The sequence below is a fragment of the Drosophila persimilis genome, unplaced genomic scaffold, assembly GCF_003286085.1.
Source record: "Drosophila persimilis strain 14011-0111.01,24,50 unplaced genomic scaffold, DperRS2 tig00000124-arrow-pilon, whole genome shotgun sequence".
Lineage (NCBI taxonomy): Eukaryota > Metazoa > Arthropoda > Insecta > Diptera > Drosophilidae > Drosophila > Drosophila persimilis.
Window position 1 is genome coordinate 13,773,348 of NW_020825294.1, and position 27,821 is coordinate 13,801,168.

At 42.1% G+C, this 27,821-nt stretch overlaps 1 protein-coding gene across 1 annotated transcript; it reads right to left on the reverse strand.

Moving 5' to 3' along the window:
* On the reverse strand, positions 1–27,767 carry LOC6603118 (cystathionine gamma-lyase). Its single transcript, XM_002028100.2, has 6 exons — positions 27,609–27,767; positions 22,729–22,925; positions 21,327–21,417; positions 5,833–6,103; positions 5,445–5,772; positions 1–183 (listed from the first exon to the last, which is right to left on the reverse strand). Exons 1-6 carry the CDS (start codon positions 27,750–27,752, stop codon positions 33–35), a joined length of 1,182 nt encoding a protein of 393 aa, XP_002028136.2. The 5' UTR covers positions 27,753–27,767; the 3' UTR covers positions 1–32.
* Between the last annotated feature and the right edge of the window lie 54 nt (positions 27,768–27,821).

The following is a 27,821-nucleotide window of genomic DNA, read 5'->3' on the forward strand; positions in this document are numbered from 1 at the left end:
TATATGTGCGAAGTAGTATTCATTTCTGCGAATTATATTTTTGAAGCAATTTCAAGTGCAAGACTCAAGTCATTTATCAAATCATCGGAATCCTCAAGACCAACCGAAAGCCGTATAAGCGCATCAGAGATTCCTAAGGATTTCCTGTCTTCAATTGGAACAGATGCATGCGTCATTATGGATCTAAGAAATGAATATATAGAGTAGGTACGAAATTATTCAAGATATTATTTTGGAGCGACGGTACAAATGAGAACCTGAAAGATGATTGTTATTGATTGTTGAAAATGTTTACGAATAAGTATAGGAGACTAAAACGACTAATTCTCAATTTCTCTCAGTTCACTATCTGAAACTACAGTTAGTTACGTTTATAAGACATATATTCAGGCAGGCTCCGTTGTTCCCTTACTTTTGCGGATTACGTTTTCAGCTAAAACGTTTCCTTTTCGTTTTAAGGTGCTCCAGTTTTCCTATATTTTTGGATATGTTTCATCTTTAATCGTTTCTGGCTGACCTGGCTGCTGTGTAAAAATACAGCCTTTTATTTTTTCAATTGCTTGTTTTAAAGCAAAACGACGGCAGATCTAAGATCTAGACATCTTAGATGCAACACTTGAGTATCTAACATGTCTGACGAACTGTGAGTAACAGCATGCAAATTGAAAATTAAACTGCCAATGGTCAAGATTTCAGATTTGTGAAGTCATTTTGGATCGACAACAAACTTTCAAAATGATTGTGGAGAAAGACGACTTATGCCTTCCCCTGGATATAAAGAACAAAGCGGTAATTTTAGAATACAAAATTAATTTGCTGCACTTACATTTTTAACTCTGAATAAAATGGGGCGGGAAACAGCTGTGCTCACCCAGATGTTCTGTTAAGCGCATGCTACAAGCACAGTCTGAGCTGTTACATGGAAATTTGTTCTGTTATGTGGGAACATTTATTTCTTGCCAACCAAATCGGCTGTTTTTGCACCAAAACGAAAACTGTTGTTATGTATAAAGAAAGCACAAGTTAGGCCGTCAGCCATCGGGTGCTACAGGGGGTTAAACGGATGACGGGGTAGGGCTTGCCCTGTATTTTTGTTTGTGCCCCACACCCCGAGGATAAGGACGGTTGCGAGCGAGCCGTCACCTGCCGTAACTGTACACACCGGTGAGGGTGCAACTACACTTTTCCCGTGAAGGTGGCTGTTATATGCCGAAGGATGCATGGCCGAGAGGGTGCTCAAATATTAAAAACAAAAACATTGCAAGGGAGCTCGGTACTGTTTTTATAGTAGGATGGACAAGACCATTCCTCTACATCAACGCCTGGGAAACCAGGTCTAAGAAAGACGGGGAAGGAGACTCAGTCGGACCACCGTCTTCAAGAAGCAGCCTGAGCGAGGGGGGGCCCGAAAAGCCAATCGGGTCGTTCCAAGTCTGGTGGATCCAAGGGCGAATCGCGTACCGGTGTGGGTGCTAAGCAGAGCGTAATCGCGGCTGGTAAGCGCTCCGGGACCGAAGATCCCATGGGAGCCCCGGCGGCCTGCGTCTCTGCACTACGGGGAGGCAAGCTGTCGTGCTAGGACAGGAGACGAGCGGCCTTTTATCCTCGCCAACGAGGACCCCAACTACAGGTCGTCAACCGATGGAGTTGAGCAGAGTCTGGTGGCCACCTTAACCATGCCGCTTGATCAGCCAAGGCCCCCAATAAACAACAACGCTTAGCGGAGGACCCCGCTACTCAGACAGACCAAGCCCAGCAAGCCAAGCGGGTGAAAACCCACCTCAACAACCGATCGTTCGCTGAGGTGGCGAGAGGCAAGACCCTAATCGGCGTCCTGGACAGGGGCGCCGAGGACGGCCATGTCCCTCGGGACAAGTGGCATCTAGTGGAAAACGAGCTTCAGGACCATTTCCTACAAGAACTGGAGGAGAATGGCGGACCACCGCCAAAGTGTGAGGACGCAGGGTGGCATTAAGGCAAGGTGAAAGCCATTGCCTGCCAAGAAGCTCGCTCTGCGGCCCTCTACATGAAGGCGGTAGATGCCCTCGTGGAGGTCTACCCAGGGGCCAAGCTGGAGGCCGTGAAATGGGAAGATGGCCCCAGTCGACCGAGAGCCAGAGCATGGGTGACGACTAAGCCTGCAGATCCTGAGAAGATCCTCAGGTTACTGCAGGTCTACAACCCCCACCTTGCTACAGCCGATTGGAAGGTTGCCAAGGCAGAGGACATCCAGGGGCAGAGGCGCCAGATTATCCTCGTCCTAAATGACGAGTTGCTAGAGCCCCTCGCCAAAACGGACGGTGTGGTCGACTACGGGTACAAAAAGGTCACCATAACAACCTATAAGTCGGATCGCAAGGGCAGGCAAGCGGAGGTCGAGCCAGACCCGGAGCTGCCGAAGATCCCGAAAGAGGGGCCCTCGTGCGAGTAAGACAACCCGGCGTCGGATGCGGCGTCCATGATGTCGGACGACATCTTGGATGATTACACATTCGGTGAGAGCGACCTAGCCAGAGGTCTCAGCCACATCGTTGTCGGGGTGGAGCCGGAGTTCCCTGACAGCGATCTAGAAACTAAAATGGTGGAGGTAAGCCTCAGGAATGTCATTGACGCTCCTGCAGATAAACCTTCACCATTGTAAGGCAGCATGCGCTGCTCTATTGCTTCACCTGGCCAAGGGTGGAGCCGACATAGTCCTCATTCAGGAGCCCTGGATCCTCGGAAACAGGGTCTCCGGTCTGAGGACTTTAGACTACAAGCAATACGTAGCTGAAACCGTAGGTAAAACTCGTACCTACATTCTTGCAAAAAGAGAGTTGCACTTATTTTTGCTCCCAAATTTCCACAATGAAGACCACACCGCAGTGAGCCTCAAAGGCCAGGAGCGCTCACTGAGGATCTGCTCCGCATACATGGGGCATGATCAGCCAGACACCCCTCCACACGCGCCTCTCCGGGCTTTAATCGCAGACTGTGCGGCCAAGGACATCAGCCTAGTTGTGGGGTGCGACGCCAACGCACATCAGAGCCAGTGGGGAAGCACTGACACAAACGAAAGGGGTGAGTACCTTTTCAGTTACCTTCTGACCACTCAGATGGTCTTATTAAATCGGTACTCTGACTACCTCTGTAGTGTTCTCCATGAGTCCCCACCACAGCCAAGCAGCTATTAAAGTTTTACTATCAGTTTTACAGTCACCCGAGCAATCCCGGGACACTGGCAGTTAGGCACTCACGCCTCTAGACTGTCAATCCCTCATAACGACTTCTGCAGGAGTTGTCGCGACTAGGAAGAGGAGGAATCAGTCCCCCCTTCTTCTGCCACTGCCCGGCTCTTGGAAATCGTCGTCTTCGGATTGTTGGACACGGACATTTCGGACCTATCCGATATCAAACCAGAGACCTTGTCCAAATTCATCATAGCCTCCGAATGGGACTGCCCTTAACCTGCAGTAGTCTGCTCTCACGGTTCAGGCAACGAAAAGGGCACAAGCCCATGCGGCAACACAATGGACCTCTTATAGGTCCAAGTGAGCTTGGGGGCGCTGGTTTTTTATCCCCCCTTCCAGGCTAACGCGTTAACCTAACCTAAGCTAAGCACAAGTTAAATTACCCTGATATAGGTGTCAAGTTTGTTTTAATGCAGCAATAAGTCATCTAGTTAATTCCTTTTGCAATTAAGTTTCTTTTTATACCAGATACTCAAAATGAGTATTGGGGTATATTAGATTTGTGGTAAAAGTGGATGTGTGTAACGTCCAGAAGGAATCGTTTCCGACCCCATAAAGTATATATATTCTTGATCAGCATCAATAGCCGAGTCGATTGAGCCATGTCCGTCTGTCCGTCCGTCCGTCTGTCCGTCTGTCCGTCCCCTTCAGCGCCTAGTGCTCAAAGACTATAAGAGCTAGAGCAACGATGTTTTGGATCCAGACTTCTGTGATATGTCACTGCTACAAAAATATTTCAAAACTTCGCCCCGCCCACTTCCGCCCCCACAAAGGACGAAAATCTGTGCCATCCACCATTTTAGAGATATGAGAAAACCAAAAACGCAGAATCGTAGAGAATGACCATATGTTATAGACTGCAGAATCTGAATTGGATCGTATAATTATTATAGCCAGAATCAAGAAACCAATTTTATTCTTTCTCGCTCTGTCTCTCTCTAACACACAGGTTTCATTGTCGGTTTTGCCAATTGTAAAATATGAGTTCAAGGATCTCAGAACCTATAAGAGCCAGAGCAACCAAATTTGGTATCCATACTCCTGTGATATCGGACCTTGACCGTTTCGTGTCCAAATTTCGCCACACCCCCTTCCGCCCCCGCAAAGGACGAAAATCTGGGGCATCCACAAATCTCAGAGACTATTAAGGCTAGAGTAACCAAATTTGGTATCCGCACTTCTTAGATCTCACTATAAAACGTATATCTCAGAATTTCGCACCTTTTGTCGTGTCGTTTAATATTAGCGGCGTCTGCCGGAGGAGAGCCATACTGACTAAGCATCGGGTATAAATGTAGAGTTGCGGTGTCCGCAGAACTTACAACGTTCCCCCTCGTTTTTGTATAAGTCGTTTACTTTTCATTTGGTCAACGAAAATGTTTTCGTTTTGAAAACGAAGAAATCTTGGGGGTGTAAAACGCTTTCAAATTTATGTAATTTCAATCAGAAAACTTTTGTGAAAGTGTAAGACGGAGCCTGGCCGATATTATAAGACATAAGACCGCTTTTCTAAAACCAAATATTCAGCCAGGCTGCGGTTTTACTTTTACAAAAAATTTTCTATTTAATCTCGAAATCACATAAGCTGGTGCTCCTGTTTTCACATTTTCAAAACAAAAACATTTTCCTCGACTTAATGAAAAGTGAACGGATTTCACAGCTGTTTCTCGCCACATTTGATTCATATATTTCAGTTTTTTCTTTTTATTTCAATAATATACGTTCAACAAATTCATTTGTGACCATGAGCAATTATAATTGTCAATATAGATGCTGTTACAGTCTTCAAACATTTTAAGTACACAGGTGATGCATTTAAGATGTCTTTATCTTCTTTAATGGCGGACTTTTTTTACATCCTATGCTTCAAAGCAAGCAATGGGAAAAATAAAGCCAGGTGAGCCGTTTTTGTTTGCCAGAATCGATTAGAAAATGAAACATAACGATATCAAACATTTTTGGAAACGGGAGCATTTTGGTTGAAAGCGTAATCCGCCATAGTAAGTGAAAATTGGTGCCTGTCTGATTACATTATCTTAAAGTGAACCAAGCTTTTTATGCGCGGATACTAGCAGTAATTCTAAAAACGACCAATGAGATCTTCCAGATGAAAAGTGCATTACAAATGTTAATTGCGTTAATACCAGCTATGTTTTTTTACCTACCCTTTTAGGGTACAGTATTGGTAATTCGTACTTAGTACGTACTACTTACGGTAATTCGGCCAAGCTTTCGTATCCTCCGAGACTCTCAGCTAATGTAAAAAGCTTTAGAGCTTTTAAAAAGGCAGTAGAGTGCTTTAATTCTCCTTTTATATAAAAAGAGAACACTCCGCTATACCCGTAGGTCTGTTTAAGCGCGACTTGGTGCTGAGGGTGTGAAGGTAAAGCAGGATGCAGTACCTTATCTACAAACTCATGTGCTTCCAGAAATTTAGCTATTTTAATGGCGTTGTGTTGATGTTGCTTCATTCGGAGTGAAAGAGTTTTAAGACTACGATTTACTTGGTAGCAGTCGAATGGCGAGGGAACTATACCAACAGCTGAGAATAAGATTATATTATACGTATTACAAGCAATTTTTCTTTAAGTTGTGGACATACCATTTTGCAAAAACTTCAGACTGTCATAGAGATTATCACAATTCATGGTGATTCCACCCATTACCACATCAGTATGCCCATTCATGTATTTGGTAAGTGAATAACATACCAAATCAGCACCCAATTCAAGAGGCCTTTGGAAATATGATGTCAGAAACGTATTGTCCACGGCTAAAATTAAATCATCTCTGATGTCGTGGCATATAGTTGCTATTTCTTTTATATCCGCAACTTTAATTAAAGGATTGGTCGGAGATTCAATCCATATCAGCTAAAAAAAAAATAAAAATAATAACGAAAGATCAAAATAGGTGAATGGAAAATCCAAAAAAATGTAAATAAAATAATAATAATAAAATAATATAGTTCTTAACGGACCCGATCATATAATTATTTAAAAGTCCAGAGCAACTGGCAATTGCGGACATTTCGTTACAGGATTTGCTTTCCCTACAATTTTAAAATCCCTCAGAAAAAGAAAACTTGTAAAACCAGACCGAAATACCTTTCCAGGTTCCAGGTCCAATTTTTAATTTTAAACATCGTCAATTTTTGCATTCCTGTCGTTTACCAATACTGCAATAAGCATATTGATAATTATGAGTCATAGTTTGGTTTAACTATTACATCTGCCCTCTTTCAAAGCTTACGCTCGTGTTAGCAAGCGCACAGCGTATTTCGCGCAGAGCATTTACGCTCTTTGCCAGATTTAAAAATTCCTGTAACACAATTGAACACACTAAGTTTAAGTTTCATGTTTGCAACGCATTTAAATGACAGGATAAATAAAATTATTCATTTATGTCAAACTGAAATGACAAAAAATTAGGCGAGTACTGATTACTTTGAACTGTAATTGTTTTGGGATCGGTTCCGAAAGTTAATCACTTTTTAGCTTTAGCTTACCATCTGGTAAATATTAAGCTTTCAAATGTAAAACTGATCAATTTACTTGCGGTATTTTTTTTTAGCCCAGGAAACGTCGAACAAAAACATTTTTTTGTGTGTTTTTATACCCGATATTATTATTATTAGCCTGATTTGGGTCCCGGGCCACCAGGACATCGAGGGCAACTGTATAGCGGACGAGCTGGCCAGATCTGGCACTACAATCCTCTTCTCCAAGACAAGGAGGATATCTGTATGCCAATGGCCACCTGTAAGCTTATTATAAAAGAGCAATACAAGCGAATAACAAACGATATGTGGCAAATAGTGCCACGATGGCGCATAACTCGGCAAACATGGCTGACCATGGACAAGAAGCGCACCTCCGAGCTCTGCAAGCTAAGCAGGAAAAGGTGCAGCGTAGTCATACGCTCCCTCACGGGACACTGGCTAATAGGCACCCACGCTAACAGACTGGGGGCCCCACATAACGATTTTTGTCGCAGCTGTAGAGACGACGAAGAGGAGGAGACAGTGGAACACCTGTTCTTCTCCTGCCCAGCTCTCAGCAGAAGAAGGCTACAGCACTTGGGCTCAGCCTTTCTACACGACATTTCAGAAATGTCCAAACTATGTCCCAGGAAGATAGCGAACTTTGTGAGACCATCTGGATGGGATAATTGCATACAGGAACTCTCACAACGCAGGAAGGAATGATCCTATGCGGTATCACAACGGGCCGAAACCGGCCTAAGTGTGACGCGCTCCGAGAGAGCCGCCTCAACCTAAACTAACCTATACCCGCACCGCTTACTTCCGCCCCCACAAAGGGCGAAAATCTGTGCCATCTACAATTTCAAAGATAAGAGAAAACAGAAAATACCGAATCGTAGAGGATGACTATATCTTCTAGAATGCAAAATCTGAACCAGATCGTATAATTATTATAGCCAGAATCAAGAAAACAATCTCACTCTCTCTCGCTCTGTCTCTCTCTAACACACAGGTTTTATGGTCGGCTTTGCCTATAGATCGCAGATACTATAAGAGCTAGAGCAACCAAATTTTTGATCCACACTTCTGTGATATCGGACCTTGACGAGTTAGTTTCAAAATTTCGCCCCACCCCCTTCCGCCCACAGAAAAGACGAAAATCTGATGCATCCACAATATTGAAGATACGAGAAAACTAAAAACGCACAATCATAGAGAATGACCGTATCTATAAGATTGCTGAATCTGGATCAGGTCGGAACATTTTTATAGCCAAAAAGAACAAATTAATTTGCGGTCGCCGCAGCCACTCACAACGTTCCCCCTCTTTTTATACCCGATACTCAAAATGAGTATTGGGGTATATTAGATTTGTGGTAAAAGTGGATGTGTGTAACGTCCAGAAGGAATCGTTTCCGACCCCATAAAGTATATATATTCTTGATCAGCATCAATAGCCGAGTCGATTGAGCCATGTCTGTCTGTCCGTCTGTCCGTCCGTCCGTCTGTCCGTCTGTCCGTCCCCTTCAGCGCCTAATGCTCAAAGACTATAAGAGCCAGAGCAACGATGTTTTGGATCCAGACTTCTGTGATATGTCACTGCTACAAAAATATTTCAAAACTTTGCCCCGCCCACTTCCGCCCCCACAAAGGGCGAAAATCTGTGGCATCCACAATTTTAAAGATACGAGAAAACCAAAAACGCAGAATCGTAGAGAATGACCATATCTTTTAGACTGCAGAATCTGAATTGGATCGTATTATTATTATAGTCAGCATCAAGAAAACAATTTCATTTTTTCTCGCCCTCTCTCTAACACACACGTAGCATAGGCGGCTTTGCTTAGAGTAAAACATTAGCGCCTAGATCTCAGAGACCATAAAAGCTAGAGCAACCGAATTTGGTATCCACACTCCTAATATATCGGACCGAGACGAGTTGGTTTCAAAATTTCGCCACACCCCCTTCCGCCCCCGCAAAGAATGCAAATCTTGGGATATTCACAAATCTCAGAGACTATTAAAGCTAGAGTAACCAAATTTGGTATCCGCACTTCTGTTAGATCTCACTATAAAACGTATATCTCAAAATTTCGCCCCACCCCCTTCCGCCCACACAAAGGACGAAAATCTGTTGCATCCACAATATTACAGATTTGAGAAAACTAAAAATGCAGAATCATAGATAATGACCATATCTATCAGATTGCTGAATCTGGATCAGATCAGATAATTTTTGTAGCCAAAAGGAACAAATCAATTTGCATTGGCTACGCAGCGCCCGACGTCACGCTCAGACTGATTTTCTGTCTCTCTCGCACGCACTCTTTGTCGTGTCGTTTAATATTAGCGGCGCTGCCGGAGGAGAGCCATACTGACTTAGTATCGGGTATAACTGTAGAGTTGCGGTGTCCGCAGCAACTCACAACGTTCCCCCTCGTTTTTTTTTGTTTACATACATTAACTATGCTTCGTTTAAGGTATCATAGCTGAAAATCTATAGATAATGGTTAAGGTGCAGCCGTTTGACGTTTGTACCTTGCGTGAACTACTCGGTAGTTCCTCTTCTTTCTCGTTGACATAAACGGGAGCCGGAGAGTTTAATGCAAGGTGCTGAAGGGTCAGCACCTTTTTCAGTGCGGTAAATATCCTTAGTGGTAGGCGCTGAAGTTATATTTACATACGTTGACGTATTGAAAATATGGTTTCTTGCACCGAGAGCTTGTGATTATGTTCAGCGTCCAGATCGCAGACTCTTTGCATTATTGCTCGCGCCACGCTCAACTCTTTTCCAAGGAACACCACTCAGTCTCTAGGCTGCTGTATTTGACCTGTTATTAAGACAAGTTTTTTAAAGTTAATCAAATTCGCCGACTCCTTTAAAATTTATTTCAGTAGTTGTTCTGTCAATATAAGAAAAAGTGGAGTGGTACTTATTTTTGGGACGGGATTATATTTTCTTATTCTAAATCATAAGAAAATATAAATCTATTAGAGCGATATTTGGTGTAGCTGCTATAGGAATAGCGTACTTTTCAACATTAAGCTCAAGGCTACACCTATAAATATTCTTGAATCGGGACACAACTTTCTATTTTACTGTTTTGTACCAAAATAAACATTTTTAGAACTTTTTTAGGTGCTGTTGCAAAGGAAGAACCAAGCAGATGTGAAACAGATGATATAGGATGATTAACACAGACGTGGCGATATATGGACGACGAAATTCGAAATATCGTGTCGAAGATCGTATCCGTCAATTGGAAGTGATAATTAAGTGATGACTATGACGCTGTTAAGCGTATGGATATGGAGGTGACCACATACGGCAATTTCACAGCCTGAAGGAGGTTACAACGGTAGGCGTTTCTCCTGGCCAAGCCGATTTTCTGGTAAGATTCTAGACTAATGGTTTTATCGTCGGTGTCAGGGATAAAGAAACGCGTTGCGCAATGGTTTTGATGCAAAGAAGGACGATCGAAGCAGCAGTCATTCAAACGCCGACTTCTGAAGCTTTGCTCTTAATAAGCCGTCCATCGCAGAAAGCGCATCTTGTACGGACTGCGGTGAATAATGGTAATCATCTGGAGCTTCATAGGGAGCAGAACTTATCTCCAGAGCAACTCAGGGACTCGAGATGTGTCAATCTCACTATCAGAGGCATAGTACATGGAAACGAATGTGTGTTGACTTTGGACACATGTGCTTCTCATTTAATAATTAGAGCTGGCTTACTTAAAGGAAAGGTTGAGCCTCTACTTTGGATACGACTACAGCTTCAGCTACACAGAAGCTTGAAATTTCGAAAGCAAATTTAGAGCACAACTTTGCTGTAGCTGATCCCATGGACGACATCTTAATCGTAGTGGAATTTTTGATCCGTTATGGTTGTACATTCAATGAAAGAGTTCTGAGAAATAGCAATATGGAATTGCCCGTAAGGGAAAACGGGTTTGTGAGCAAGATTTTCACATCGAACAAAAAAATGTCAAGAGAAAGATCGACGCGGAGTCCAGACAGAAACCGATACAAGGATCGATAAGGTTAACATGCTGGACTTTGAAACCGAGATAGCCCAAGAGATAGTTCGAGCTTAAAGCTGAATAGAAAAGGTGTGAAAAAGCCAGTTTACGTCCAAAAGAAAGTGACAAAACATTACAATTTTCTCAGGAAAGAAAAACACTCCAAGTGTAAAAATATGAATATATTTTACATTTTTGGACCCCTAATTCTATCAGAAATATTTGGTTTGATGCCAAATTTTTAATGCTGTTCCATAGTGTAACCATCTGAAAGCTGTACAGAATCCGTTGAAATAAACTTAGTATTATTCTTGGAATTGTTTTTTTGTATAACTTCCTCTGAGGTGATGAACTTGCACGCTCGGAAATGTGGGTAGTCTACTTCCTACATTAACCAAACTTTGGTACTGTGATTAGGCATCTTTTAATGTGTTCCCACAAAAATGTCAGCCATATTATTATAGTTATCGAAATTATATTATCGTTGAAAAATCGATTAAACAATTCGATTTGAAAATGGGAAAAGATGAATATTGTGCTGTCATAAGATATTTGATTTTTAAGGTATTACCTAGACAATTTAAAGCCGAGTTGGACGGTTACTATGGGGACTCTTCCCCGTCATTTGCAACTGTGAAGTTCTGGGCTGCTGAATTTAAGCGTGGACGTACGAGCTTAGAAGGACGTGTCTCGCCGGGGTGGCCAAAAACTGTGACCCGAAGATGTCAAAAGTCCGCGTTTGCCATATTTTGAACAAAAAATTGAACATGGGAAAGCTTTCGGCGTTTGCTCACTTTTGATCAAGATCGCAGTTCTCTTGGCAATGTTTACGCGAAATAAATCAGACTTTTGGTGCCGACTTTTATCTGTGCTTAAAGTTGCGCTTGGCCGACAGAAATTAATTGACTTGAGAAGTGTATTAAATTAGGAGAATGTTATAAAAAAATATATACAAATTTCCTATAACAGCTATATGATTTAATGCACTTAATGCGCTGCGCGGCTGGCAAAAATCCTCTAGCTGAACCCTCCACGAAGGTGCCGGCAGGGCAATGGACACTGCATTATCCCGGGCGAGGATAATGCACTGTCGCTTGCCCTGCCCGGGGTAATGCAGTGTCTAGCTAAGGCTATGGTCCATAGTCTTCCCGATCTAAAGTCGGGGGAACTGAACCAAGGCCATGGCTAGAGGTGCCTGGCGGACAGGCATAAAACGCTAGGGGGTGGTCCCCCCGAAAAACATTAATCGGTATGGACCTTCGGGCCAAATATGGAGGCTGAAAAGGAGCGAACACGGGTTGGGATGTCGGTGGAAAGCGTGACTGCTACCACCGGCGGGCACAGGGAGGAGCAATCCTCTCTGCGTGTCGCCAGCGGTCACACCTCGGACACGGCGGGAGCAGGCCATGTCAGTTGTATTACTACTGCCACGACGCGATGCAGGGTGAGCCGCGCGGGTGCCGCTGTCGACACAGACTCGGACGCGGAGAGCGTGCTATCCATCAGCAAAACAGAAGAAGAAAGCCTTCTCCGCTCCGAAGCGTTCCAGGGAAGGGATGAAGGCAAAAGCTCAGTATATGGCGGCCCTCAAGTTACTGAGCCGGCTCCAGGGCAAGGCGGATATCTCCCAAGAGTAGAAGTCTAAGCTAGCTTGGGCTGAGCAACGGGTCCAGGAGGGTCACGAACACTACGCGCAGCTGCCCCAGATGAAGGCAGCAAACGGTGGATTCGCCAACAATGTGGAGAAGATGTTGGCCACCAAGAGGCAACGCTCGATCGAGAGTGCTGCCAAAGACACTCCGGCGAGCAAGCGGCAACGCGGGACCAAGGCGGCCACCCCCCAGCCGAAGGCAAGAAAGCCGAGACAAAAAGCCACGAGCGAAGTGTCCAAGAGACATCTCATTGTGGCCTTGATCGACCGCAGCGACGAGAACGGGAAGATGACGGCGGCGTAGTGGAAGTTAGTCCACGCGCAGCTCGTTGAATCACTGTCCACGCGAATGGAGGAGGACCCCAGCGCTCCCATGCTCACGTTTGATGGAGCGGGATGGCTGAACGGGGTCAAGATCCTCAATTTGCAACGACGACCCAACGCGGCAGTGGCTGGTGCAGAAGGTGCCCCTACTGGAAGCTCTGTGGGAGGGGTCAAGCTGGAGGTGGTAGACAGGGAGCTGATCCTGTCCATACCAAAGGCGAAGGTGCTCTTCCCCATTGCTGCCCAGGGGGAACGAGCACTGAAGCTGCTGCAAAGGCCAAATCCGGACGTGCCAACGGCTGACTGGAAGGTGCTGTATGCGAGTAGCCCACTACGCAACGAGGGGGGCCAGCATGTTATCCTCGAGATCAGCAAGGAGACAGTATCTTCTGTCTTGTATCCTAAGTTCGAGAAGATGGCGTGGGGCGTAGGTAGCGTATACCTACGATTGAAAAAGCGCCACCCCGGGGACAAAGATGCGCACAGCCTCCTGGCAGGCGAGGTCGAGACCATAGTGGAGGCCGCCCAGGGTCTTGCGCTGGACGACTCGGAGGAAGAGGAGGACGGTGACCTGACAATCATAGTCAACCCGTCGTTTGTTGTTGAGTTAGCCATCCATGACGCTAAGGGTGCTGCAGCTCAACCTCCATAAGAACAAAATAGCGTCGGCGGAGCTCCTCATTGCCATGGAGCAAGGGCCCGCCGACATAGCTTTAGTCCAGGAGCCGTGGATTTCGTCAGGCAACTCAGTGGCCGGACTAAAGTCCTCAAATTACAACCTTCTCTACTCAACATCGGTAAGCAGGAACAGAACCGCCGTACTCGTATGGAAGGGAATCCATTCTCATCTTATGTCTCATTACAGCACGGATGACCTGACGGTGGTGATGCTGGAGAGCGAGGAAAAGCGCCTAATGGCAGCTTCCTGCTACATGGCACACGACAGGCCCGCTCCACCGGAAGAACTTAGGAGTCTGGTGACGGAAGCCGGCTCCAGAAATCTCCAACTCCTCATTGGCGCAGACGCCAACGCCCATCACAATGTGTGGTGAAGCCCCAACATCAACGATAGAGGTGAGTCACTCCTAGACTTTATCTTATCCACCAACTTAGACGTAGCAAACGTCGGGGAGGAACACACCTTCTTAGGTCCCACCTCGTCAAACGTGCTAGACCTAACTTTCGTCCCGGGAAAGAGTACTCTGATATCTGACTGGAGAGTCCTCGAAAGACCATCCTTCTCAGACTATAAGTACATCCAGTTCAAGTGCGAATTCGAACACTCTTCGAAGATAACAATTTACAGAAACCCCCGGAACACCAAATGGGTAAAGTTTAAAAAGACAGTTGCTTCGAAGCTCGCGAATCCGGGCTCAGTTAATTCTGCGGAGGATATAGAGAAATCCCTAAAGATCCTATCCAACGAGCTACTGAACGCCTACCACGCAGCGTGCAAACCTTCGAGAACGAAGAAGAGGTCCAAGCCACTCTGGTGGAACCGAGATCTCTCTCTCCAAAGGAACAACCTCAAGGAATTCTTCAAGATCTTTAAACAAGCGAACGAAGAGATTGTCAATGAGGAATATAAAATCCTACTTAGGAGCTACAAGAAGGAAATACGTAAGGCACAAAGGAACTCGTGGAGGAACTTCTGCTCCAATATCGAGAAAGTGCACGAAACCGCTAGGCTCCGGAAGCTGCTTTCAAAGCAGCCCACAGTACAGACAAACTAAAACTAGATAACGGACAGTGGACAGAAGGCAGTAAAGAAGCCCTAACAGCACTAATGGAGGCGCACTTCCCTGGATGCACCAGGGTCACTGACGCCAAGGAGCATCAGGACCTGGAAACGGAGAAACAGCACCACCCAACAGGTATGTTAACCACTAAGAGAATCCACTGGGCTGGACTCCTTCGCGGCCATAAAAGCTCCAGGACTGGACGGGATATTCCCAGCCTTGATGCAGTTGACCAAAGAGGTGATCACCCCATGGCTCTTCGCAGTATCCTCAGCATGCCCAAGTACGGGCTATACGAGGGTTGCTATTTATATTTCGGGAATAGGAAATAAGAACAACAATTTTTAAATGAAAATGGTTTTATTGTTTTTCAAAATAATCCCCCCGATGATCAATACACTTTTGCATTCGCTTGAACCATTGGTAATAGCAGTTTTTCCACTCCTCTTGAGACACCTCCAAAAACATGGTTTTTAAACTCTTCAACTGCTTCTTCGGCGCTCGTAAAACGTTGACCACGCAGTTTTTTTTTATGTTAGGGAATAAAAAAAGTCATTGGGTGCCAAGTCACGACTGTAGGGAGGATGAGTCATCAATTCGACGTTTTGACTGCTTAAAAATTCACCTGTTTGTCGAGATGTGTGCGAGCTCGCATTGTCATGATGGAGAATGATTCGTGCTCGGCAGTTGGTTTTGCGAATTTCTCCGAAGACCTCCGGCAAACAAATGGTCGTGTACCACTCAGAATTGACAGTCCTACGTTTCTCTAGCGGAACAGTGGTCACATGACCCATTCTCCCGAAGAAACAGGCGACCATTTGCTTCGAAGTGCTTCGTGCTCGAACAACTTTTGTGGGATTTTGCTCATCTTGAAACACCCACACGGTTGATTGCTGTTTAGTTTCCGGCTCATACGCATATATCCATGATTCATCACCTGTCACGATTTTATAAACATCTTTTGAAGCACTTCGGTCGAACTTTTTAAGCATTTCCTTACTCCAATCGACGCGAGCCTTTTTTTGAGCGATTGATAAGTTATGGGGTATCCAACGAGAGCAAACCTTTTTTACAACTAAGTGTTCATGTTAAATGGAATGTATTGAAATGGAACTAATGTGCAAGGATGCCTCTATCTCACGATATGTCACATGTCGATCTTGCACTATCAGTTCACGCACACCATCGATGTTTTGTGGCACAACAACCGATTTTGGGCGACCTTCACGGAATTCGTCAGCGACTGAACTACGACCACTATTAAACTATGCAAACCAGCGATAAACTGTCGTTTTTGATGGTGCTTTCTCGGCATATAAAGAACTAAGTTCATCAACACATTCTTGTTGGGATAATCCACGTCGAAAGTTGTGAAAAATAATCCAACGAAAACCCTCTCGGGAAATTTCCATTTTTTTGCCAAATTGATTTTTTTAACTGATCGTGAACAAAACAAAAACCAATTGTACATAAAAACGTTGTACGTACATATATGCTAAAAAATGACTAAGTTTATTATGGCGTTGCCAGATTTTACGTATTGGCTTTAGTATTGCCCATTCCCGAAATATAAATAGCAACCTTCGTATCCCTATCCAATGGAGAACCTCGATAGTTGTCTTCCGCCCAAAGGCAGGAAAGTGCAGCCATGTGAGTCCCAAGGATTACAGACCGATAAGCCTTACCTCCTTTATACTAAAAACACTAGAAAAGTTGTTGGATTACACATCTCCGGACATCTCCGGAGCATTTAAGAACGTGGCCACAACCGCAATGACAAGTCGCCTAGAAGCGAATAACATACACCCAGCAATCAACGTTTGGATCAAAAACCTCCTAAGTTGTAGACGGGTGCAATCGGAGTGGGGCACCGCTTCCATGGTTAAGACGGCACACAGAGGCAGACCTCAGGGTGGAGTCCTGCCGCCACTACTGTGGAATATGGTGGTCGACGACCTCATCAAGACATTTGAAAGTAAGGCCCCAAAGATAACAGCCTATGCAGATGATATAAGCATTCTTATCACGGGTGTATGTCCATCGACCCTCAGATCCTTAAGGAACGTACACTCAGGGAGATACGTGAGTGGGCGGAAGAGGTAGGACTCAGTATCAACGCGGACAAGACGGACCTCATCCTCTTTACCAAGAGGTACAAGGTACCGATATGGAACCCCAAAAAATTGACCAAACTAGGCTGACTCAAAAAACACATGTGAAATACCTAAGCACAGTACTGGACAGAAAGCTAGCATGGAGACCCAATGTAGTGAAAAGGGTGAAGATGGCCACCATTGCGCTTTATGCATCCAAGAAGGTGCTCAGCAGCACATGGCGCCTGTCACCTGCTCTAATGCACTGGATCTACATCTCGGTGGTGCGACCAACTCTGCTGTATGTAGCCTTAGTGTGGTGGCAAGCTACTGAAAAGAAGACATACCATAAGCTTATGGAAAAGACTCAGCGACAGGCTCTGCTCTGTATTACAGGGGCGCTGAGGTCAACCCCAACAACGAAACTGTACTCGGAATCGACCCCCTGGACATTCACGCTCGCCTGATTGCGGGAAAGGCAGCACAGCGCCTTATCACAATGATACGGGCACAGTTTAATTGGCAGGGACATGACCAGATGATCCCCCAAACTTTCCCCGACATCAAAACTATCTTATCTCTGAGACCCGAAGACTGGAAAAAGGGAAGGGACCATTGTTAAGCACCTCAACATACACTACTGGCCAAAATAATAAGTACACGCTTATGAGCTTTCTTTCGTGTCCTATAAAACTTTTCTAAAAAATCAAATTTACTTTTAGTTTGCTAACCTACAATAGACTATAAAAATGTTTATCATAAGCATTTTTCATTTCAAATATATATTTTATGACCGATTAAACCTTAAAAACATAATCAAGGGCTGTCCAAAATAATAAGTACAGCAATTCTCTACAGCGAAAAACTAAAAGCGTATCAAAATTTGTCCACTTTTTTCTTATAATTTATTATCCTTTACTAGTATCCTATATAGCCACACTTATTTTTGATGACTTCGGCCATTCTTCTTGGCATACTAGCAAAAAGTTTGCGGCAAGTCTCCACTGGAATCTCATACCACGGTTTTTGCACAAATTCTCCAAAATTATTTTTCTTTTCGAAAACGATTTTTACCAATTCGACGTTTCAAGTTACGCCAAAGGTTTTCAAATCAGTTTAAGTCAGGAGACTGACTTAGCCAAGCCATAACGCTTACATTTTTTCCCGTAAACCAAGCCTTGACCACCTTTGAGGTGTGCTTTGGGTCATTTTCCGGTAGAAAAACCCATCTCAAGCGCATGTTTTCCTCAGCATAAGGTTGTATAATGTCAATAGGTTTTTATACCCGAATCGGATCATATGATCAGTTATGCGATGTATCGGGTCAACGCCATGCCAAGAAAAATAGCCTTAGATACCTATACATCGGCCTCCGTTCTTTGTGTACCGGAAGTCGAATTCTTTGCCTTTGGGTCGTTGTATACATCTTCTGGAGTCATTATCAAAAATATTTAACTTTTAAGACTCATCTGAACCAGACCATGCCAAATGATTATCAACGACTTTTTGCCTCATCTTCACATTTTTTACTCGGAGTAAGTCGAAGTCTTCGACGAACCATCAGACCTGATTTTTCTTTCCCACTTTGAGCATATTTAGCCTTGGAAGACATGAACTGATCCTTTTTTGCAAGACTAATGATGCGGGTGTCCGTTGTTTGTAAAGATTTCTTCTTCCATCCTCGATTTTCAATAAGCACTTTAGATTTTAAAGTATTCTGAAGCAAAAATATCGATCGTCCAAGACTTATAGAAAACTTCTTTTCTTCAGCAGTACGGCCTAACTAAAGAATTTTTTTTAACTCTCATGTAAATAATAAATATGAAAGAACTCAATAAAAACCAACAATCCTGTGACCAAATCCTTATCAAATCCTTTAAAATTTATAAATAACACCAGTGTACTTATTATTTTGGCCAGACCAAAAATGCCCATTCAGCATAAATTTAAGCATAGAATTTTATAAAGATGGTTCCCCACTTTATTTTTTGATTTAAATATTTGGCAAGACTGTAACCTTTCCAAATATAAACAATTGGCATCCATACATTTACGAAAAAATCCGAGCTATTCCATAACAAACTAGCTCGACACCGATATACTCATTTTTTTGGCCATTAGTGTATATACAGACGGCTCCAAGATGGACGGAGGAGTAGGAGCGGGCTTATTCTGCACAGACCCTGAGATAAGGCTGTCGTATAAGCTACCGGACCGATGCAGCATATTTCAGGCGAAAGTTTTCGCCATGCGGAAAGCAGCAGAGGTCGCTCAGCTTATAGAGCGAGCACACGACGGGGTCAATCTATTCGTCGACAGTCAAGCGGCAATCAGATCCATGCAGGCGTCCGTGGTCAGTTCCAGAAGTGTCTTGGCGAGCAAAGAGGCACTAGATACCCTAAGCACGACAAAGTCAGTGCGGATCTATTGGGTTCCCAGCCACCAGGGCATCGAAAGAAACGAGGCGGCGGACGTACTAGCTAAGGAAGGCGTCGGGCTGCAGAATAGGAGAACCGAGAACGTGCCTGTCTCCCTTAGAACGCTGCAAAGCGATCTAGAGAAGCAGGCTAGATCACAAACCGAAAGCAGGTGGAGGAGTACCACCACCTGCAGAACCTCGAAACTTATGTGCAAGGAACGCAATGAAAAACTTAGCCACTACCTACTGCACCTACCACGAAAGGACTGCAGATTGTTAGTGGGAATACTAACAGGTCATTGCCTGGCAGCTGCACATGCAGCAAAGCTTGGCATCACCAACAGAGACAGTTGTAGGAGATGCGATGACCCTGGGGCTATCGAAACCCTGGAACATCTCATCTGCAACTGTCCGGCTCTCTCAAGGGCTAGGAGGAGATACCTGGGCGCGCCAGTGCTGGCATTACTGGTCGATGCCTCCAAAAGGACGCCACAGGAACTGCTCGCCTATGCTAAAAACACCTCGATTCTCGGGGACTTTTACAACCACCTCAACACTCCCGCGATGGTTCATACCACATCTGGGTGTTACTCCAGATAAAGTTTTGGCAAATAGCAACATAATTGCATATTCAGTATAGACAGTATCCAGTCTAATATTTAAATACCAATTTTGGTTAGACTGAATTTACTGCCAGGTGCGTTAAAATTTAGCTGTTAATTTGTTTTTATTGCGTAAAGGACACACAAAAAAAAATATGTGAGTATACTGTGTAAAATGGCTATGAATTATTTTAAATTTTTCTTAAACAGTAATAGATGCTTGTTTGGTTTGACTATGCAGTTCTTATCTCTTATTGTTGTGCTCAGTTATTACAAATTTTCGTGTTCTTTAAACCACATTTGTGGTACCATCAGAGATCAAAGTCGCGCTCTACGTTGAAAACATATATGTGCAAAATCAAGGCAGAACTCGGGTTGACAATCCCCAGGCAACGTGTGAGCCCATTTTTGAACGAAAATTGTAACCTCACATATCAAAAGAAAGTGGGCAAACACCGCTTAACTAAACGTCATAATGATGTCCTTTTGAAAAACACAAGTTCTGGCACCACGAATTATAAAATTGAATTTTTAGTGATGAAAAAAATTGATTTTAGACAATTCAGATGTCTATCATATATATATTGGAGAGACCCGCGTCATCCACGGGCAACTTGCTACAAGCCAAACCATGGTGATGGATCGCTTATGATATGGGCTGCCTTTAGTGCTAAAGTCTCCAATATGTTCAATATCCAGTACAAAACCTTAAAAGAATTAAAAAGCGATCGTTGCAGAATGGAATAGGATAGAGTTATTAACTCTACAAAACTTGGCAGGCTCAATGCACAGTAGGCTAAATAAACTTCAGGACCATAAGTTCAACTGCATTAATTATTAAGAGAGTTCATTTCCCAAAAACTTGCTCTTAGGAAATTTTTTTCCATACAAAATATATTTTGCTGTTATAGCCATTTTCTATGTCAAACATATAAAACTATTTTTATACCCGATACTCAAAATGAGTATTGGGGTATATTAGATTTGTGGTGAAAGTGGATGTGTGTAACGTCCAGAAGGAATCGTTTCCGACCCCATAAAGTATATATATTCTTGATCAGCATCAATAGCCGAGTCGATTGAGCCATGTCTGTCTGTCTGTCTGTCCGTCTGTCCGTCCCCTTCAGCGCCTAGTGCTCAAAGACTATAAGAGCTAGAGCAACGATGTTTTGGATCCAGACTTCTGTGATATGTCACTGCTACAAAAATATTTCAAAACTTCGCCCCGCCCACTTCCGCCCCCACAAAGGACGAAAATCTGTGGCATCCACAATTTTGAAGATACGAGAAAACTAAAAACGCAGAATCATAGATAATGATCATATCTATCAGGTTGCTGAATCTGGATCAGATCAGATCATTTTTATAGCCAAAGGGAACAAATCAATTTGCACTGGCTACGCAGCGCCCGACGTCACGCTCAGACTGATTTTCTGTCTCTCTCACACGCACTCTTTGTCGTGTCGTTTAATATTAGCGGCGTCTGCCGGAGGAGAGCCATACTGACTTAGTATCGGGTATAACTGTAGAGTTGCGGTGTCCGTAACAACTCACAACGTTCCCCCTCGTTTTTTTTGTTATTAAAACAATTGATATTGAATTTGTTTATGCCTTTTTGTTTTGTACTTATTAACAGATAACAAAATAAAAATACAAAATAAATCAAGAAAATACGCGTTGAAAAAAGACGTCATTCAAAGCAGTGCACATATAGCCATTTTACTAAAGTATATCCTAACATCATAGCAGTGAATATACATACCTTTGTAACAGGTTGAATTGCAGCTTTAACACTTTCCAAGTTTGTTGGATCCACAAAAGTAGCAGATATTCCCAAGCGTGAGGCTACGTGTCTGAAACATATTGCCTATTTAATGACTTCAGTTATTTATTCTGATTATAAGATGTTCATTGCTGCTCATTTATGGTGTAATAATTGGAAGGGTTTTTTTTACGCGCGTCAAATGGGTTGCGCAGCCGCTGCAATTTTATTTATTTTATCTGGCTATAATAATGGTCAGTTTCCGTAGATATATTCTTGATCATTAATAGCCGAGTCGTTATAGCTTGTGGTTTGACGACTAGTTCTCAGGGACTATACGAGCTAGAGCAACCAAATTTGGTATCCACAGTCCTGTGATATTGCACTGTTACAAGTGTATTTCAAAATTTCGCCCCGTCCCATCCTGCACCCACAAAGGAAAAAAATGTGTGCCATCCACGGTTTTGAAGATACGAAAAAACTAAACAGTACTATAGAGAATCTTTCAGACTTCCGAACCTGGATCAAATCGGATTATTGTTATAGCCAAAAGCAACAAATCAATTTGCAGTGGCTACGCAACGCCGTCTACGTGCTTACTTATTTTCTGTCCCTCTCTCAGAGACTTTTCGTCGTGCGCCCTCTGGCGGAGAGGAGCCTGATTGAGTATTGGGTATGAATGTAGAGTCGCGGCCGTAGCAGCGACTCACAACGCTCCCCTTCGTTTTTAATTCCTGTTTTGAAAGACATCAACATTTTGATGTGGTCAAAATAATAGTAGGAATACAAAAAGTTTTTTAAATTATGAAATCAACTACATTTTTTGCATGGTTTTTAGTGTTAAATAATACTTGAATGGTTTATTTAACAGTCTTAAGCTTTTATAGTTTTTGTTTTTTTTGTTATTTGGTGTAGCTTTCATGGAGCATGGCGCGAAAAGCGCGAAATAATTAAAATGTTCACTTCAGAAGGAAAGTAATAAGTCGAGGTGGTTGTTTAGTAAAACCTGCAATCGGCGAAGTTAGAGTTAATTTTTTTTTTTTTTTTGTAGATCTTGAATTTTCCCCAAAATAGAATTGCAAAACTGTAAAATACGGTGGATACTCAATAATGGGTTGAGCGAGATATTTTTACTACGCAATTTGTCCAGTATATTGACCGAAATGAGCTACCTTATGCCTCAAAGAACATGCATTTGTTTTGAGGGGTCCCCTGGGTCTAAAAATTTGGAGGAATTACCTTAGTTGTTTTCTGTTATTATAATCTGTAATTAGCTAAACTACTATAAAAATTAAAAATTTTTGTGAATGTGCCTTCAAGTCTTGTTATAAAGGGAAAACTGAAAAACTTGTCTGGGCACTACTATTATTTTGACCGCAGCTATATGTAAATGTAATGTTACCTCACAAGTCGATTTGTTCCACCATACACATCATCGCCCACAATTATGTGATCTCCACTCTTCAGCATTGTTAGCACTGCAGTTGTCGCTCCAAGTCCAGAAGAAAATGTTAGACCATACTTTGCATTGTCAAGCGCAGCCAAACAGGTTTCCAAAACGTTCCTTGTGGGATTACCACTCCTCGAATACTCATATCCCTAAAAATGGATTTAATATATACATTTTTAGATATCGTAAAAGACTTAAGGTGTTTCTTAAAGTTAGGTTGTATTTCGGTATGTAGGCCAAGGGCTTGGTGGCGGTTTCTTAGAAGTCCAAGATGTCTTAAACCGTTTCTACTCTTTCTTGCATCTACGACAGTACGTTTTCCTGTGCCCATTATCGTGTCCATTCGGTCGATAAAACAGTTCCCTCTTTAGTTTGCTGCTTCTCACCTGATTTTTCTAAAGCGTTGAAAGTAATATTTTTGGAGGATCGGTGTTTAAAGGTCATGATATAAATCTACATAGTTATGTATGCCTATCTTTGTTATATGCAAAAGAATGGCTAAATTAATAGACGGACAAACAGAAATGGCAATATACGAATATACTTTATTGGGTCGGACATCTGCAAGAATCTAATAATTCCTTTAATCTTTAAGTACCGGGAATAAAAATGAGTATCAAAATTATTGTTTATCAACTAATATTTCGTTTTTAACCTGTGGGTTAAATGAACAACAAAATTTACAGGTTATCTTGCGGTCAATATTAACACAATAACAAGGCTAGACGAAGCGTTCGAAAATATTCTAATTACACTAGTCAGCAGCCGAAAAAATGTACAAACTTTTTCTAACAAATTCTAAAAAAAATTGTATTTGATTTTTTTAACGTTTTTACAGAGATAACCTTGCATTTTTGTATATGTTACCCAAGCTTAAATAAAATTCCAATACTGAAAAGCTGATGAATACAGCTATCAATTGACCCCTTGCAGCGTAAGCTTTCCGTATTATACAATGAAATTATATTTATACCCGATACTCAAAATGAGTATAGGGGTATATTCGATTTGTGGTAAAGACAAGTTTGTTTCAAAATTTTTGCACGCCTCTTTTGCCCCCGTAAAGGACGAAAATGTGTGGTATCCACAATTTTGAAGATACGAAAACACAAGAGAGAATGTCCATTTCTACCTGTCTGCTGATTCTGAATCAGATCAGATTATTATTATAGTCAGAAGATACAAATTAAATTTCAGTGGCTACCACAGCGTAGAAACGCGCTTACTCATTCTCTTTCTTTTCTCTCTCTCTCTCTGTCTGTCTCTCGAGCTCCCCCAGCGGAGGGAAGCGCAGACTGCCGTAAATCTCTTCACGTCATAGTTCATCAATTTGCTACATGTATCTGTATCTGGCTTTTATGGGTCCCGGGGCATCAGGACATTGAGGACAACTGTACAGCAGACGAGATGGCCCGATTTGGCACTATAATCCCCCTTCTCCAATGCAAGGATAATATTGGCCAATGACCAATGGCCACCTGTAGGCTTATCATAAAAAAGCAATTAAAGCGGCTAATAGACAATATGTGGATATTAGTGCTACGATGTCAAATAACTCGAAAAATGCGCAGCGATTTTTGCACTCCCTCACAGGACATTGGCTATCAGGCACCAACGCAAAAATGCTGGGGTGGAATAAAATGAAAAAAAAATTTATTTTTATGAACATTTTGTTCAATATCCTATGTTTGCCAAAAACACCCAATTAGTGACGATGTACAGTGGCGAGCACGTGTGGATACATGTTTATCACTTTGCACTTTAAGCGCCTGTAAAATCTTTAAAAATCAATCAATCCTTGTGATTTTTTTTTTAAAGATTCATTAATTTATTGAGAATAAAAAAAGACAACAATTTCAATTCAAAGAGATCCTTTTCCTTAAGAGATTTTAATTTGTTCAAAAAATGAGCATGTATCCACTTTTGCACGTTTCAAATTTTTTTACTTTAATAATTTTTTAAAAATATTTGTTCCAAAGGGCCTTAGTTTTTATCATATTCCGAATAAGTATTGGCATACTCTCGACTAAATTTAGTAGGTGCTGGAAAGGTATCATGCCCCACTCCGACCTCACGCGCTCTCAAAGACTCACCCAATCCCTTTGGTGCAGACTCGTACTTTTCCAATGTTTTTTAAACAGAGCCCATCGATTTTCAATGGGATTTAGATCTGGACTATTCAGCAGGCCACTGGATTAAGTGAAAACTCGAATTATTGGGACGATTTTTCACGAATTTAGCCGTGTGCGTCGGGCTACCGTCTGGCTGGAAAGTGATCTCGGATATGGGGAAGTCACATTTCTCTATAAAATTTGACAAAATGAGTTCCTAAATACTAAGATAATATTCTTTCTTCATTACTCCATCGATTTTAACCAATTAATTAACGCTCCACCAAGTGTAGCAGCCCTACACCGTCAGGCTTCCTCGTCCATGCTTTATTGTTTGTTTGTGATTTTTTAGCTTTCCACATGAGCGGTATCAGTAGTTTTCATTTCGATCAGATTAAAAACGGTTTATTTTGGTATATCTGACCCAATTACCTTCTTAAAATTATCCCTGGTCCAGTTCCTATGCTCCTCGGTAAATATAAGATGCGCAGCCCCTTTTTGTGAGAGAGGGCAGGTTTTTTCTGGCTATCTGCCGGTGTCATGCCGATCGTACGCAGAGCGTCCACTCATGGGACGTTCTCCAATTGGTTAAAATCGATGGAGTAATGAAGAAAGAATATTATCTTAGTATTTAGGAACTCATTTTGTCAAATTTTATAGAGAAATGTGACTTCCCCATATCCGAGATCACTTTCCAGCCAGACGGTAGCCCGACGCACACGGCTAAATTCGTGAAAAATCATCCCAATAATTCGAGTTTTCACTTAATCCAGTGGCCTGCTGAATAGTCCAGATCTAAATCCCATTGAAAATCGATGGGCTCTGTTTAAAAAACATTGGAAAAGTACGAGTCTGCACCAAAGGGATTGGGCGAATCTTTGAGAGCGCGTGAGGTCGGAGTGGCGCATGATACCTTTCCAGCACCTACTAAATTTAGTCGAGAGTATGCCAATACTTATTCGGAATATGATAAAAACTAAGGCCCTTTGGAACAAATACTTTTAAAAAATTATTAAAGTAAAAAAATTTGAAACGTGCAAAAGTGGATACATGCTCATTTTTCGAACAAATTAAAATCTCTTAAGGAAAAGGATCTCTTTGAATTAAAATTGTTGTCTTTTTTCATTCTCAATAACTTAATAAATTAAAAAAAAAAAAAATCACAAGTATTGATTGATTTTTAAAGATTTTACAGGCGCTTAAAGTGAAAAGTGATAAACATGTATCCACACGTGCTCGCCACTGTATGTATACAATGGGGCGAAACCTGCCCAAGTGTTTCAAAAAATTAAAAATAAAAACCAAAAAACTCCCATATACTCACTTCTTATTAAAATTAATGTAAATAATAATATTAACATTTTGTGCATAGACCCATATTAGATATTACTTTTTTAATACGGTTTGGAATGCTTTTTATCAAATTCCTAAAAATATGATTGCATTCCGCATCTACACGTCCTCAGAGATCGCCTCGGGTAAAAATTCGCTGATGTAGGTTTTCAATCGTATTAAGTTCGGTTTGAGTTCTTTGAGATGGGATGCGATTTTTAATTAACCAGCCATTCTCGAAAAATTGTCGCAATTTGCTTCGGATTCCTGTCTTTTTAAAAAGTTATTTAAATTCGGGATAGATACATTTCTCCGGAAAATTAAGAAGTTAGGCTTGCAGAAGTTTTAAATAGTCCTCTGTGAACAGAATACCCTCAATTTTTTGTAGAGGACTAACGTGCTACCATGTAAAGCAACTTCAATCATAGTAATATGAAATATTGAAATAATTTGGCTGCTCCCTACTGTATGTATACATTTTCTCAGGTCCCCGCCAGCGGGCGCACACTGTACCACCAGCGCACCAGTAAGAGTTTGTGAAAGAGAGGGAATGAGTAAGCTCGTGGGGGCAGAAGGGGTTTTGGAAACGGTTGAAACGAACTGGATTCAGTGTGACTAGGCGTCAAACAAGACGGACCGACGGCCATACGGATAGACAGAATCGGTTATTGATGCTAATCAGGAATACATATACAATGTACATATGTACTTTATAGGGTCGGAAACGCATCCTTCTGGACGTTACACACATCCTTTTTCCGCACAAATCGAATATACCTACATGCATATACATATCATTTTTTTAGAGTGCTAAACGCAGCGGCCAATGATGTAAATATCAGTAAACACTTAATTATACCTATGGATATGCATGTAGCCTGTCGAGTTCGAATACATATGTACTTATGTACAAACATATGTGTCTACAGAAACAACATAAATATGTATATGTACATATGTACCTACACAATTTACACATTTAATACGTCGATTCTTATACAAACTTCGACTTTTATTTCGACCGATCGGGATCGTAACAATTTACATATGTACATACATACATATGTAGGTATTTATGTACATACATATGTATGTACGGCAATATCTATTCCAACGCATTGGAACACTTTTATTGAAATGTAATATGTATACATATGTATGTAAATAATTGCAATTCATAGGGATATTTAACTTTTTCTGTTTACCAATAAAACATTTCACATATTCGTGTGCCATTTGGACATACATACATATGTACATAAATATATATGTACATACATATGTATATATGTAAGTATAAAGATACAGAATACCAGTTCATATTAATGTGCATTCATGCTTATTTATTGGAAAATTAACATGGTAATAAAAGTAATCACATTTCCTTACCCTGTGTTCCCCCGGCGCATCTTGTTTAAAAGTAGTACTTAATGATATTGGGGGTATTACGCAAGCGCTTTTCCATTGTTCAGGACTCTGTCCTGCGTGAATGGCTTTTGTATCAAAACCATTTGGCTGAATTTTGAAACTCATAATAGCTGACTGAGAGGCAAGAGACACGTTAGTTGATGCTTATAGAAGTGATTTTACTTAAATGAACAA